We start from the raw sequence: 14,710 nt of genomic DNA, 5'->3' as shown, positions 1-14,710 counted from the left end.
GTGCATGTGTGTGTGCAGTCTCATATAATAACATAACACCATCACACACAAACATGGAGACACAAACACACATAATTTTTCAAAATGTTATATAATTTTTTTTATGCCAGACAAAATGTGCTTTTGTAATCAGTACCCTGTACTTTTATTCACTTGTTGCACCAACATTTATACTTTATTTATACCCCTTTATTTTATTGTACTTATTGTACACAAAATTTCCTCTGTCACTTCCGGTTGTCTGTGATACTGCCACTGTGTTTTCTGCACTGCTCACTCCAATAGATTTTCAGATTTTCTTTAAAGACTGTGTAAAGTCAATTCAGAGATTTCTTTCAAAATACATGAGATATGTTGTAAAATAGTCGCTGAAAACATGTGAAAAGGCTTTGAAGGATATTCTAGTGAAATGTGGAGTTAGAGGTTCAAACAGTTTTTCACCAGTTTTTGTTGTGGGCGGTCCTAAAGGGTGGCTCGATGACACGCTGAGGCCACCCTGAGCATAATCCCCTCACCTCCCTAACCCATAACAGTATTTAGCATGTTAGCATCTGTGCTTCTCTGTATGCTAGTTATTAGCAGTTATTAGTACTGCAAATGCATTTTCCCTGGATGAACAGCTTTATTTAAACTTCCCAAACATGAAGAGATGAAGAACAAGTGGATTCATTTAGAAAAAGTTCTAAAGTTTATGTGTGTCGGTAATGCCACCTCGCTGGGCTGCAGGTGCTGCAAAACAATTCCACACAGTGCATTGTTTCACTGAGGTACATGACATATTGAGACAGACAGACAGACAGACAGGGACGCTTTGGCAATGTAAACATGTTTCCCATGCCAATAAAGCTGAATTGAATTGAGAGAGAGAGACAGACAGACAGACAGACAGACAGACAGAGAAAGACAGTCAGACAGACAGAGACAGACAGAGAGAGAAAGAGAGAGAGAGAGAGAGAGAGAGAGAGAGAGAGAGAGAGGAGAGCGTGGCTTCAGCACATGATTTAACCTTACCCGATTTTAACACCTGATTTCATAAACTTGTTGATATATATAATCATTCAGATTTGCCTGGATGGTTAATAACACCTTTTTCTTTGGTTTGAGGAACTCAGAATCTGTCACATCCAGTCCCTGCTCTGCCTACTCCAGTTTCCCGCCTTGTGTTTGTCACGCCCTAATCACCTGTGTATTTAAACCCTTTGTTTCCCCTTCCTCAGTGCCAGATTGTCAGTGTACCATGTGTCCTACTCTCCAGCGTTTTCCTTGTGTGTTTTCCGGTTTTGACCTTGGCCTGTTTTTGGACCCTGCCTTTGCCTCACCCATTTGGATTGTTTGCCTGCCTTACCCGACTGATCTCCCGTGTACCGAACCTTTGCCTGTGATTAAAGACTGGTTACCTCCTGTATCTGCCTCCCGAGTCCTGCAGTTGAGTCCTGTGTCCGTGCCGCGTAACAGAATCTGTAGACTTCTTCTGACAGGGCACAAACAGATCTCGTATCCTCCAGCGACTCTCGCACTAAAACTCATGAAGTTTGTCGTTTGTTGTTTCTGCTAGCTACACAACCTATACCGGCACCTAGCAATGGCAGGGTTCTCACCAGGATTTTATTTTAGAGTAATGGGGTAAGGCGAGGGAGCGTAGCGACCGAGCGGGGTGATGGTGCGGTCGGGACCCCCCTTCCTTGATGCGAAAATTTTGAAAAATTGTGCCCAAAATGGGCCATATTTGAGGTACCTGGAGGGAATAAATTGCATTTTTTATGTTGTATATACTTAGTGGAAAATTGTTACATCTTTGGATCTTGGCAGTGTGTTACCTGCAAAGGGTGTTGTCAAAAGATATGTAAACTCAGACACAAACAATAGAGATAATACACGTTTTCAAGCGTGATGGAAAGCATGTATAACTGGTGCACTTACATTTCTGACCATGAAGAAAGAACGAATGTCTCTTTTTTTGCGAGGGGGTCCGTCATTCATTGTTATAATTATGACATTCACCGAAGTCCAGCTCAAAGTCCAGCTCAAAAGAAAGCTATCACTGGGAATCGAGCGGGAGTTCAGTTGTCGTTTTTTTCCCTCTCTCTCTCTCGGGGAACTGATTTCCAGGCATCTGTCTCCTAGCAACCTAAAATCAACAGCGCAGAGTACGCATGTGTAGGTTCATCAAACGTCGGCTACACCATTGTAGGAAGACAGCACCAAGCAAACGTCAGCTGATTTTGACACCTTGAAAACTGCTGAAGTGCGCAGGAAAAAAAAAAACTTTTGACGATGGTGACGAAAACTGAAAACAGCCGTTACGCTATATTAAAAATAACGTAACGGGGGGAAATTGCCGTTGCGGTCTGAAATTTTAGCGTAGCGGGCCGCAACCATATAAAGCGCTGGCGAGAATTCTGAATGGCTTCTCTCTCCTCTCCTACTCTCCTCCGCTTGGTGTGCCACATGTTTAGTTACTCCTCCCCTTTAGTAATAATGGTACATGGAGTTTATTTGCTGCTTTGGAGGCGAGGCTCAGTGAATTGGAGGCACTGTGACACACTAATGAATAATCTTTAGCTGCTATAGTTAGCAAGTCGCCATTAGCTGGCACAGGCAAACCCAATGTAGCTTCAGCTGCTAAGCAGGAGGCTGGGTGACTGTCCGAAGAAAGCATCGCCCCAAGCAGAAGCCCACTCTAAGTCCATTAACAGATTCTCCCCAGTCAGCGACACACCTGCTGAGAAATCATCTTGTGGCAACCAATGCATCCCTGGGGCCAGAGCGGGCGATACTGAATCAAATTTGGAACTGCTGGCTAAGGTTAAAATACAGTGAGATTGTTATTATACAACAAACAACTCTCGACTCTACTGGATCACTGAAAAATAATATAATTTAAAAAAGGAGGACTCAAAAAAAGACTATTACTGTTCAAATTCATCACTTCTATCTTGAAGTATATTATCTTAATTACATCTTGGCGTGGTCTCAACATGGTCTCAGTCCTACACCGTGCACCACCACCTTATGAGTTATGAGCTCACTATCAACAATTATCATGTACTTATTTGCATCTGTGATGACCTCTTCCATGTAAGTGAACAAATGTATCACACAGTAAGGTCACCTTAAAGTAGACAAAAGCAGAAAAGTTCAACCTATGTCATTGCACATGCTTCCTAATTCTTCTCATGTGCAAAAATATATATGGCAATGACCAAAAGGATCCATTAGCAGGCTGCTGACATATTTCAAATGTTGAGACACTTGTGATCCAACCACATTACATATATGTGTAAGGCTGTCATTATTCAGCACCATAATTCAGCAACACACAGCAGTTTATAGTGATATCAGAGATAATTTAAACATGTAGTGCAGACCTCTTGTCTCCCCCTCTGGCTGTGAGAATAATCACACAAACACAAAACACACAAGTATTCTACAGTCACTGGTTCATCCAAAAGCCACAGTTCAACTAACAATGAGTCCTTATGTCAACAAGACAAATTATTTTTTGGGACCCCAGGAAGCAAACAAAAATACTCTGCTTTAATACAACCAATGGCCAACAAAAATAAAGACAAGTGACACCTCTTGCATCTAATGGACAAGCTGAGTTGTTTCCAGACTATCTGACAAACACTGAAGTCCTGTGGTCATTCCAGCAAATGGCCAGTCTGTGAGGCGGGTGGTTTGATGGTGGGTTCCTGGAGTGGAAAGAGGATGCAGTTAGAGCGGACTAGAATGGGTGAACTAAATAATACACACTTTTTGCCTTGTTACCAGGTGCAAACCAGCTGACAATCCTCTCAGGATGGACTGGACCTCTTCCAGTGGTGAGTAGACCTCCCGTTTTTCATTTAAAACACCAGCTGGATGTAAAATACTGGTCACTACAGATATCAGAGTTGCCTGGCTGTGATGGGCTTAATTAGCATTGTGTGTACTTGTTTGCCATGCCAGGCTAGATTGTAACAGACATTCATTTATATGAAAAGTCCAGCACATACTAAAGGGAAAATCCCTTTGTGTTAAATTTAAGATGGGCAAGTACTGTCATAGTATAGGCCAAGTTCAAAAGCACTGGTTTTTGCACTTTCCACTATCTAAACTTCACACAGGCTTTCTGTTCAAAATTCTAACAAGCTGAAATTCTAAAGATTTTGTATAAGTGAAATTCCTCAAGTGACATTACTTGTGACAACTCTGGAAATAACTTTTAACATATGTAGTAAATGCTACTGTTATTTGAAGACAGACGCACAATTTGAGCAGACATGAAAATGATAACAAGGACACATTCCTGCTCATCTCAATGAAAAGATATCTGCAAATGAATGAAGGTCTTAAAAAAAGCTAATGAAAAGCTAGAACAAGAACAAGAACAATTCCCAGTTTGTATTTCAGCCAATATGTTACACCTCTTTTGCTCTCCACATGGACGCTTACCACTCAAACATGATTGGTCGATGCCATTTCGACTACAAACAGAAACCAGAATGCTCCCAATGCTAAAATCTTGCTTACTTGCCTATAGATTTTGCAATTACATGCAGACTGATGTGAAACTCAGTCAACAAAATTATTTCTGCTTCCAACAAATATCTATGGAACTGCAAATTCAATTTTCCCTCAGATTGTTTTAGAAAATTCATTAAAAAAATAAATGAAATTGTTTTCTGACAACTCCAGTACATTCATTTGGTCCTTTGTCCAGTGACATTCCCTCATCTCTGTCTCTCACTCTCCTTCTTTCCTTTTTTAGAATGGGGTTTCATTTCACCATTTTTGAACAAGAATCAGGTGGAGTTGTCAGAAAACAATTTCACTTGTTTTTTTAATGAATTTTCTAATCTGACTATGTCGCCATATATTGTGTATGATTTCAGCATGAGACTATTTGAAAATGGTACAGTAAAAGAATGTAAAATTCACCCCAGAAGTAGCTGGGGACATTTGATTAGATTTTTTTATTTAATGAATTTTCTAAATCTGCATGTGTTGCCGCAAAGGCATTTCTGTTGTTCATTGTAATGAGTGCTTTAAGATAAGTCGTTCTTACGTATTGTAGTCAAATAACTCAGTACGATCTGCATACACAATGGAAACTTTCTCGTAGATATCATCCCTCAGACTGTGCAGAGCTTCACTCTGCCCTATCACTCTCTGTCTCAGTACAATGCCTATGGCTGCTGCATGCTCCGAACATGGCCCGTAGGCAGCGTCCACTTCATCCACAATCCGTTGGTAACTCCATTGAGTAGATCTGGGGTTTTATGGACAATAGCACCAGCAGCACCGGTCAGGATGAATCTGAGCTGCAAGGCCATGGTCTTCTCCGACCAGTGGTTGGCTTTACCTTTTTAACCCTCTCTCACTCCGAACCGTGGTTGGGAGCTGGTTTAATGTTTTGGCTTGTTGCTGGTAACCACATTCCTATTCAAACCAGCATCTTAGAGTCTGGGCCAAAGTGTGGGAAGGAAGGAGGGCAAAGTGGGGTTTTTCATGCAAAACCGCACATTTAATTCCTTTCTTTATCAAAGGCAGAACACAACACCAGGCCAAGTCAAACACTGCTGCGGACTAAACACTTAGGCATTAACATGAGCTAGCTCTTCTACATACGTCTGTCACCGTGGATGTCTACCTGTACCCGTTTACCTTCCTGCACCTGCACATCACATGCGCCAGGCCACTGTCTTAAAGAGACAGGGTTGGCCGGTTCCGGTCACTGGACATTAATCAGGGAGAAACCCCTCGAGAGCTGTATGTGCGACTGAAGGACCTTTTCAACAGATGGGTCAGACCAGAGATGCTAATTTTGGAGCAGTTTCTGAGGATGGTGTGCCCAGACCTGGAGGTCTGGATCCGTGAACGGGACCCGAAGACGGCAGAGGAAGCCGCCCGGCTGGCGGAGATCTTCATGTCAGCCAAACACAGAGAGCAGCAGAGGTTTCGTCCTCCGACTAACAGCTACTACTATGGCGTCAACTGAGATAGCGAGGCAAGCGGGTGAAGGCGCTCGTGCTGTCCCTCTGGCAGGCCATGTCGGCTTTGACAGCATGCCTGACCAGCTGGTCAACAAGTCTGTCAACCACGGCTTCTGCTTTAACATCCTCTGTGTTGGTGAGAAGTCCACCCTGATGGACACGTTGTTCAACACCAAGTTTGAGGGCGAGCCCACCCAGCACAACCAGCCAGGAGTCACGCTCAAGTCGAACACCTATGAACTCCAGGAGAGTAACGTGCGCCTCAAACTCACAGTCGTCAACACTGTGGGCTTTGGAGACCAGATCGGGGCCTCATGTACAAAGCTTGCGTACGCACAAAAAAGTGGCGTACGTCCTTTCCCGCGCTCACGTTCAAATGTATCAAACGTGAAACAAGCGTAGAAATGTGCGTGCCCCACGCCAATTTCATAGCTGTCGTACGCACGTTTCTACAGCTATTGTTCCTTTGGCGACACTTAGAGGTGACGCTGGGAAACTGTTAATAATGTGAAAACAAGTAGTCATCAGAGTGATGTGCACATCAGAGACACACTTATGAACTATTAACACACGCAGGTGTTTGCAATTATATAAGTGGATATAAAAGCATGCGCAATGTGATTAAGAAAATGATATTAACAAAGACAGCGTTAGCGTTGTTAGAGGACCTTGCAACGGACCGCCGTGAGCGATTTAAGGAACGCAAGGATTTACTTGCAAACCATGATAATTGGCTCATAAGCCGATTTCGGTTACCAAGGCCAGTGTTACTGGAGTTACTGCAGAGCTGCGGCCGGCCCGAGAGCGCAACGGGGGCCGGCGGGCCGGCTGCCTGACTGCGCTGGGGTTCCCGGCAACAGGGGCATTCCAGCGGGAGCTGGCCGATCGGTCAGGAGTGTGCCAGTTAACCCTGAGCCGAGCCATGCCAGCTGTGTGGGACGGAATCATCCGAATGTCTTCCTGGTACATCAGATTCCCGTACAATGCTGTTGAACAGGCCGACATTAAAGCACAGTTTGCAGCGAGAGCCGGTTTCCCTAATGTAATCGGAGCTATTGACTGCACACACATTGCTATAAAAGCGCCATCACAGGATGAATTTGTTTATGTAAGTAGGAAACATTTTCATTCCATCAATGTTCAAATCATATGTGATGCGCGAATGCAGCTAACTAACATCGTGGCAAGGTGGCCTGGTTCAACGCACGACTCATTCATTATGACTAACAGCATGGCTGGGAACAGGCTGGAGGCTGGCACGGTGCGCGATGGGTGGCTTCTATTCGTTTAATTGTCCCGTATGTAACGCTGGATTACGTACGAAACAATTAAACGAATAAACTCTTTACTTACCCAGAAGCCGTGCCAGTGTGCCAATGCATATTTGGGCATGTGGCATTCAAATATCATGTTTTTGGTTTTCTTTATTTTCTGCTGGTGAAATTAGAGCTGCAGAGCTTTCTAACAAGCCCCTGATTGTCTCCCTGTGTTCAGTATTCTTGTCAGTAAAAGCGGGCGTAAAATGTCAGCCGCAGCGCCACACCTGTCCACACCTGTGTGTGCGCTGCTCGGATCCCACGGCATTTACAGCCTCACACACACGCTCCCACTCACGTCTTTTTTTGGTCAAATTTATCCCTGTTGACAGGGTACCAAACAGAATCTCCACTTCATTCACTAGAATATCTAGCTCAGACTCTGTAAAATTCCCTTTCTTTCCTTTGTTCATCGCGTTATCTGATCGGACAAAGAGTTGAATCTCAGGTCCGGGGTCTATTTAAATAGATTTGCATGTAAATAGAGGCGTGGACAGGGAGTGTGGAGTGGGGGCGTGGTGCATCACCTGCAGGAGAGAGGTGTGGGGAGGGCTCAGGAGAGCAGTGCCAGGTGAGAGTGATTGACACACTGGTTCCCAACTTGCTAATCACTCTCGCCCTTTTCTCAACACAGTAGCGTGCTGGACCAAAAAGGAAGAACCACGGACAAAGAGAGACGGGAAAAGACGCACGGCAGACGGCAGCGAGACGCCTGTGATCGGCTGCATTGTGCGTGATTTCGGAACTAATAAAGGATCATTTGCAAATGAGCTTTGGTCTCCGTCTACTCTGTGCTAAGAGAACCGACAGTGGCAGTGAGCGTGTCACAGGGAGGAGTTGCATGTGCGCTCAATTCCACGTTGATTGGGATGTACAAAAGAAACGTGCTTGGATCCATGCGAACGCACACTTTGATACATCTGAATATTTTTGTGCGTACGACAGTTTCCGGGTTCTGGCGTACGGCAAGTTTTAGTAGGAAATCCACGCAAGTATTCGTACATGAGGCCCCAGATCAATAAAGAAGACAGCTACAAGTCTATCGTGGAGTTCATTGACGCCCAGTTTGAAGCATATCTACAGGAGGAGCTGAAAATCATGCGCACGCTACACAGCTACCACGACACTCGCATCCATGCATGCCTGTACTTCATCGCCCCCACGGGACACTCGCTCAAATCTCTGGACTTGGTGACCATGAAGAAACTTGATAGCAAGGTCAACATTATCCCAATCATCGCCAAGTCCGACGCCATCTCCAAAAGCGAGCTGGCCAAATTCAAAATCAAAATCACCAGCGAGCTGGTCAGCAACGGCGTGCAGATCTATCAGTTCCCCACTGATGACAAGTCCGTGGCGGAAATCAACTCCACCATGAACAGCCATTTGCCATTTGCCGTGGTAGGAAGCACGGAGGAAGTGAAGATTGGGAACAAGATGGTCAAGGCCCGGCAGTACCCCTGGGGGACGGTGCAGGTTGAAAATGAGAATCACTGTGACTTCGTCAAATTGCAATGGCTCAATCGGATGAAGGACACCAATACACGTCTCACAGGGTGGTACCTGTCCCTGCAGCCCTACAACTTTGCGGTGCAGTACCGGGCAGGGAAGGACAACCTGGTGGCGGACTGTCTCTCCAGGGTCCATGAGGACTGAGTACTGGACTCTTCGGAGAGGGGAGGAGGAATGTAACGACGGGCTCGCCGTTACCCCCATATGCATGCACATATTGTAAGAAGGGCTCAACCGTCTGAGCACACAAAACACAGACACACAGACTAAATACACGAGTATGAAGACTCGTTAAAAGTATATTGTGGATTGAGCTAGGGCGTAACAACGCAAAGGTAAACTTACCACAACCTGCTGCTCTGTCTTCACATGGGGTCACGTCAAAACAGGTCCCCGGGGAACGTGGCCCTTATGTATGGTTCTGGAGGACAGCAGTAAGTGGGAAGTGGGAGTAGGGGAGTTTGTGTGGGGTTATGTAAATAGGTTCATGTTTGTATATTCATGTGTATGTATTTGTTGGTGTTTATTAATGGTATATGGGTTTGTAAATAGGTGTTTATATTGTATATATTGTATTTATGTAAATATTTATGGTTTATTAATATATGTGTAAATATGTAAAAACACCTATCAATGGTTTGAACTAATTAGTCATGTGATTAAGGGGAAATGGATAAAAGGGACGGAGAAATGTTTGTTGGTGTAGCGAGTTGTGGAGTTTGTATTGGAAGGAGATTGGAGTATTGGATTGTGAGGATTATTATCATTATTGTTGTAAAGTGTTTGATTTGTATGTGTGGAATAAACACACATACATTACAACCTGGAGAATCATTCTCGTGTTTTGCCTCCGGACCACTCGGGCAAGCTGACAGCCGGTGACACTACCCCCACTCTGGATAATAGGGATGTAATGATACACTCAACTCACGACTCGATTCGAGTCACGATTTTTTTGTTCAAGATACGATTTTTTCACGATTTTTTTAATCAAAATGAGCTACAGACAAATTATGACCAAATAAAATTATCTTTTTATTTGTAGGAAAAAAATCTTTCTTTACAGAAACTCTCAAGCAGTTTGTGTTCTTATTAGGGCTGCCAGCAAGCAGCTGATCTGACCATTACCTTTCAGCTTGAAGTATGAGCTAACTGAAAATAAAAACAATTAAGATGATAGCTCATTAACCCTTTAATGAGAGTCCACGGCGAGGTCCGGGCGCTGTAAACGCAGAGCCGGTCGCGGCGCACCGCCTCGGAGGAAATGCGCCCGGCGGGGGCCAGCCAGCGCCGGGGAGAGGTCCCATGAGGGGATCCTTCCGCACGGTGCGGCCGTCCCTGACCCGAGTTTAATCCCCCGGGCAGACTGCGCGGAAGTTGCGGTGATTGGTTAAAATTGCAACACCGCCCTGAATTCACGGGGATTCACTGAAGTTGCGTTGAAGTTGCAAATTGCAACATCGTGAATTCCTGGAGGATCTGTGTTATGGGATCATTTACGGTACAGTCAGGCCTGACGCCGATTACCACTACTGCGCATGTGTGTGTGTGTGTGTGTGTGTGTGACACAGAAAGGCAGACGCTGCAGCCACAACGTAACCTATTTCTAATTTTAAAAAAAGACGAAAAAGAACATATCCTACTTCTCTCACATTCGCCACGAATCGCGATTCATTTTTTCTGTCAACCGATGCGAGTCGTCACGCATTTGTACCGATTTTAATCGTGTCACAATGTATCGTTACATCCCTACTGGATAATGATTAAAACTTTAACATTGTTACTCCCTTCAGTTGAATTCACAAACACAAGACGTTCCTTTTATGCACAGGCATTTATTTGCACATCGCTGTGGTCAGTCATGCTGTGAGAACTAGATAAATTAAAATAAACAAATCATAAATTGAGTTTCATACCATACAAGCATTTTTAAAGAGAATAAACATTAAAGAAATATCTAACAAACATAAAAATACCTTACAACGTACTCAATTTACTTGCAATATGCTTTGTTTACATAAATTGAAACACAGGTAATTAAACCATCACGTTACTCCGTGAGCATCTTAAACACGTGTAAACATGATGTAAACATTACTCCACATACCTCTTTGGCCACGTTAACTTAAGGGGAGTAAGAAAGGAAACTTCAAAGGTCTTCGTAGCATTATTAGGCAGCTTCATAACGTCATCTTCTTTAGCATGCCAGGTACTCTGTGTGAGAATGTGTAATAATGTTCAATCATATACAGTGGTCCCTCGTTTATCGCGGGGGATACGTTTTAAAAATAACCTGCAGTAAACGAAATCCGCGAAGTAAGTTTTACAATTATTATACATGTTTTAAGGCCGTAAAACTCCTAACCACACACTTTTATACACCTTTTTACACGCATTTTGTACAGTACTCCCTTAATTAATCAGGACGCAGAACACACGTGCGGTTCTCACTTAGCCAATCAGGACGCAGAACACAATGCGCGTTCATATTGTACAGTACACTGTAAAAAAAAGCATGCAAAATTACACTGAAAAAAAATCCGCGAAACAGTGAGTCCGCGAGTCCGCGAAAAGTGAACTGCGATATAGCGAGGGACGACTGTATTGTGTGTTAGGTGTTTATTGGTGTGTGTGATAGAATTCATAACAAGATAAAACAGCTATGTGTGTTGTGCAACTGTAAGACACACTGGGGTAATACACAGAGAGGTGCCTGTTGTTACCTAAGTGAGCAGAGAAACAGGAAACTTTACCCAAGGTCCGAACAGGAAATCTCAGGATTAGAAACAGTCACGAGATGTCTTACCCAATAGGTTTCAGCTAGCCGCATCCTGATTGAGTTGTCTTACCATGTATAGGCATGAAAGATGTATGTTCACGTCCTGTTAAGAGTGTAACACCTATTTCCTTTCTGTGATAATAAAACGAGCCTGAATTGCAGATGGGCAGAACTCAGCAGACTGGAGTAGAGGCAGACTGCGGAGTCTGTATGTTACGGGTCCCGAATGTGGAACCTCGACACAAATACAATTGTCTGTGGAAACAGACGGAACAAGGACCAATGAAAACACGGAGCCGTACGTGCGCCGTCCAAATCGCGTCTCTTTAATTAGTACATATTCAAAATATAAAACATCCTTAAACTCGTACTAAATTAACATAAATAAACCATGTGCAAACAACGAAACATGTGCAAAATGTCAAAATTATCAATTTGTCATACACCGACCTGTGGAAACAGACGGAACAAGGACCAATGAAAACACGGAGCCATACGTGCGCCGTCCAAATCGCGTCTGGCGAGTGGGCAGATGTTTACACCTGAGACCACCCGGGTGGCAACAGTCCCGGCCCCAAAAGTTCCCCCTCCCAACGTTCCCTTTTTTCCCCACAATGTACATAAAAAGAAACTGTCTGTACAACAGACAACACCGGAGAATTACCTTCACACCACAAACACTAACAAGGTTACTTTCCTTCAATTTCACATGTGGTAACACATTCTTTGGGTTCGCCACATGTATATGCTGGGTTCTCCCTTTGCAAAGGTTAAACTGAATTGTGTCTTCTTTAAACTGAATATCTCTCTGTAGTCCACTAGGTCAGTGGTTCCCAACCTATGGGTCGCGAAGCCCTCCTGATTTTGAGGGGTTTAATTTTTAATAACCATAATTTAATAACCATAATAAATAAATGACAAAGCATTTCATTAATATGTGAAAAAGCAACAACATTGAAGTACAACATTAAACATTTATTCTGTTTAAAGTAGCCTAACTAAAGTGACTAAAATAATTTTTCGCATATCACGTCACTGCCTCTCGTGCAGTCGCCGTTGCCTAGTAACTTACTGAGCTAAGGGGAAAGATGGCTATGCCGCAGGTTGGAGAGACTGCGGAGGAATGTGTCAAAAAAAGAAAGAGAGGATACCAAGAAAGTTTTATAGAGTTTGGGTTCGTAGAAGCAATGGATAAAGTTCGAGCTGAATGTATTTTTTGCCGTGACAAACTGGCGAACGACGTACCTGTCCGAGACGGCTTTCAGCGCTTTGGTCACCATCAAAACAAAGGCACGCTACAGACTGGATGTGCACAGCGACTTTCGTTTGGCTGTTACCAAAGTCACGCCAGACATCGAATCACTGGCTCAGGAAATACAGTGGCAGAGCTCACATTAAAAGCTAGGTTGCCTGGCCTAAGTTGTGTTCACAGTCATATGAAAACGAGATAAAAAAAACAGTGGAGTTGGTAACATTATTTGTTCCTCATTTTCTGTGTTGTTGCTTGGGTTAAGTTGTGTTTACAACAGTCAAATGACAAGGAGATTATTAAAAAAAACAGTGAAATTAATAGGCTACTGTGGTAATATTAAAAATGATTACTGATGTTCTGTGTTGTTATTTGGAAGTATATTGCTTTTATTTGACCTATATTACTTTTGTAGAAGCGTGTTTTATTAATGATTAGGCCTATCTGAAGTTTATCTGGAAGCCTAATTTCAAAGTATTTTTCTTATAGGTCTGTGTATTTTAAGCAGGCAATGTAATAAAATCAAAAGAAAAATGTACACACTGATGTTCAATTTATGTTGAATTCTTGGTGGTGGTGGTGTGTGTGTGTGTGTGTGTGTGGGGGGGGGGGGGGGTGGTCACCAAAGCTTACAATGGTAAAAAATATGGGGTCCCTGAAAGTAAAGGTTGGGAACCACTGCACTAGGTCAGCAGAACAGGGGGGTTGGAAAAAACCCAACATTGTCACTCCTGTGCTGTGTATAGTGCATCTGAATAATGCCCCTCCTCTACAAGGGGTCTCAAACTCAATTACCTGGGGGCCGCTGGAGGCAGAGTCTGGGTGAGGCTGGGCCGCATCAGGTTTTCCATAAGAAAAGCTTTGTTTAAAAAATTCCAATCTTGTCAAATCTCTTTATTTTTTACACAAATAAGTTGAAAAAATAAATAAATTAAGAATCAATGAAAAAATAAATTAATTAATTAAGAATCAATAGAAAATAAATCAATCACTAATAAAAAATAATAATAATCATGAAAATAATAATAATTAGATTTCTCTCGTTAGCGACTATATGTGTTTCTTCAGTCTACTGTATTCAGATTCAAATGTCTGTATTAACAGTTCTTTAACCTTTAACCTTCTTCTGAACATGAATGGAACATTGAAGAACATGAACTGTTCTTCTGAACATCTGGACCTGGCAGCGCCTCCTCTCGCATAGCCGAGCCACGTTTGGCTTGTTGTCACTGTCGCATTGACGTTTCAATCAAGACAGTGAACGTCTCACTACACATACGTCATTCTCGCTTCTTTTTACTGTAACCGCAGCACGGCGGTCGGCGGATAAAAGCCCGGTAGCAGTCTGCTTTGCTTTTACGCTCTTTGTTCACGTCTTTCATGATGACATGAACACCATGGCATTTGTACTGTAGATGGTAGAAAGTACCGAGATAGCGAGCGCAAAAAAGGCGACTGCACACGGACTGTTATAGGCCGTGCTGTTGTCGATGTCATTTGTTTTGACTACTTTTACATCATATAGAAATATATGTTATGTTCATTGTGTGGGGCAATATTTATTTATTTATTTATTTAGATACGTCTATATATGTATAATGTCCCGCTGGACAGAAACTTAAGAAAACTATTTTTTTTAAGTGTTGTGAACGCAGCGTGCTCCATGGCAACGCTGCTGTGTCTGTCATTGAGAAATGTTTCTCTGCTACATCAAGCCCGGCCGATGTCCCGCCCCCGTGAGCCATATACCCACCGTGATTGGTAGGTTCGTTCAGCTCTGCACACAACACTGTAAAATGGCATACATATCAAACTCGCGGGCCGCGCTAACATTAAACTTTCATATTAAGACGGGGGCCACAAACTATCGCCCCGC

The 14,710-nt window shown here is 43.3% G+C and overlaps 1 protein-coding gene across 1 annotated transcript; it reads left to right on the top strand.

Moving 5' to 3' along the window:
* The first annotated feature begins 5,839 nt into the window (after positions 1–5,839).
* Positions 5,840–8,994, top strand: LOC113744193 (septin-6-like). Its single transcript, XM_027273048.1, has 2 exons — positions 5,840–6,281; positions 8,309–8,994. The coding sequence occupies exons 1-2, from the start codon at positions 5,970–5,972 to the stop codon at positions 8,948–8,950; spliced, it is 954 nt and encodes a 317-aa protein (XP_027128849.1). The 5' UTR covers positions 5,840–5,969; the 3' UTR covers positions 8,951–8,994.
* The last annotated feature ends 5,716 nt before the right edge of the window (positions 8,995–14,710 follow it).

This window comes from Larimichthys crocea, chromosome I, assembly GCF_000972845.2.
Source record: "Larimichthys crocea isolate SSNF chromosome I, L_crocea_2.0, whole genome shotgun sequence".
In the NCBI taxonomy this organism is placed as follows: Eukaryota; Metazoa; Chordata; class Actinopteri; family Sciaenidae; genus Larimichthys; species Larimichthys crocea.
The sequence above is the reverse complement of the archived record's forward strand: the minus strand, read 5'-3'. Positions and strand labels throughout refer to the sequence as shown.

Coding starts and splice junctions, on each gene's coding strand:
- LOC113744193 (XM_027273048.1), top strand. CDS start 5,970: ATGGCGTCAACTGAGATAGCGAGGCAAGCGGGTGAAGGCGCTCGTGCT. Junction 6,282..8,308: donor CTGTGGGCTTTGGAGACCAG/ATCGGGGCCTCA, acceptor ATGAGGCCCCAG/ATCAATAAAGAAGACAGCTA.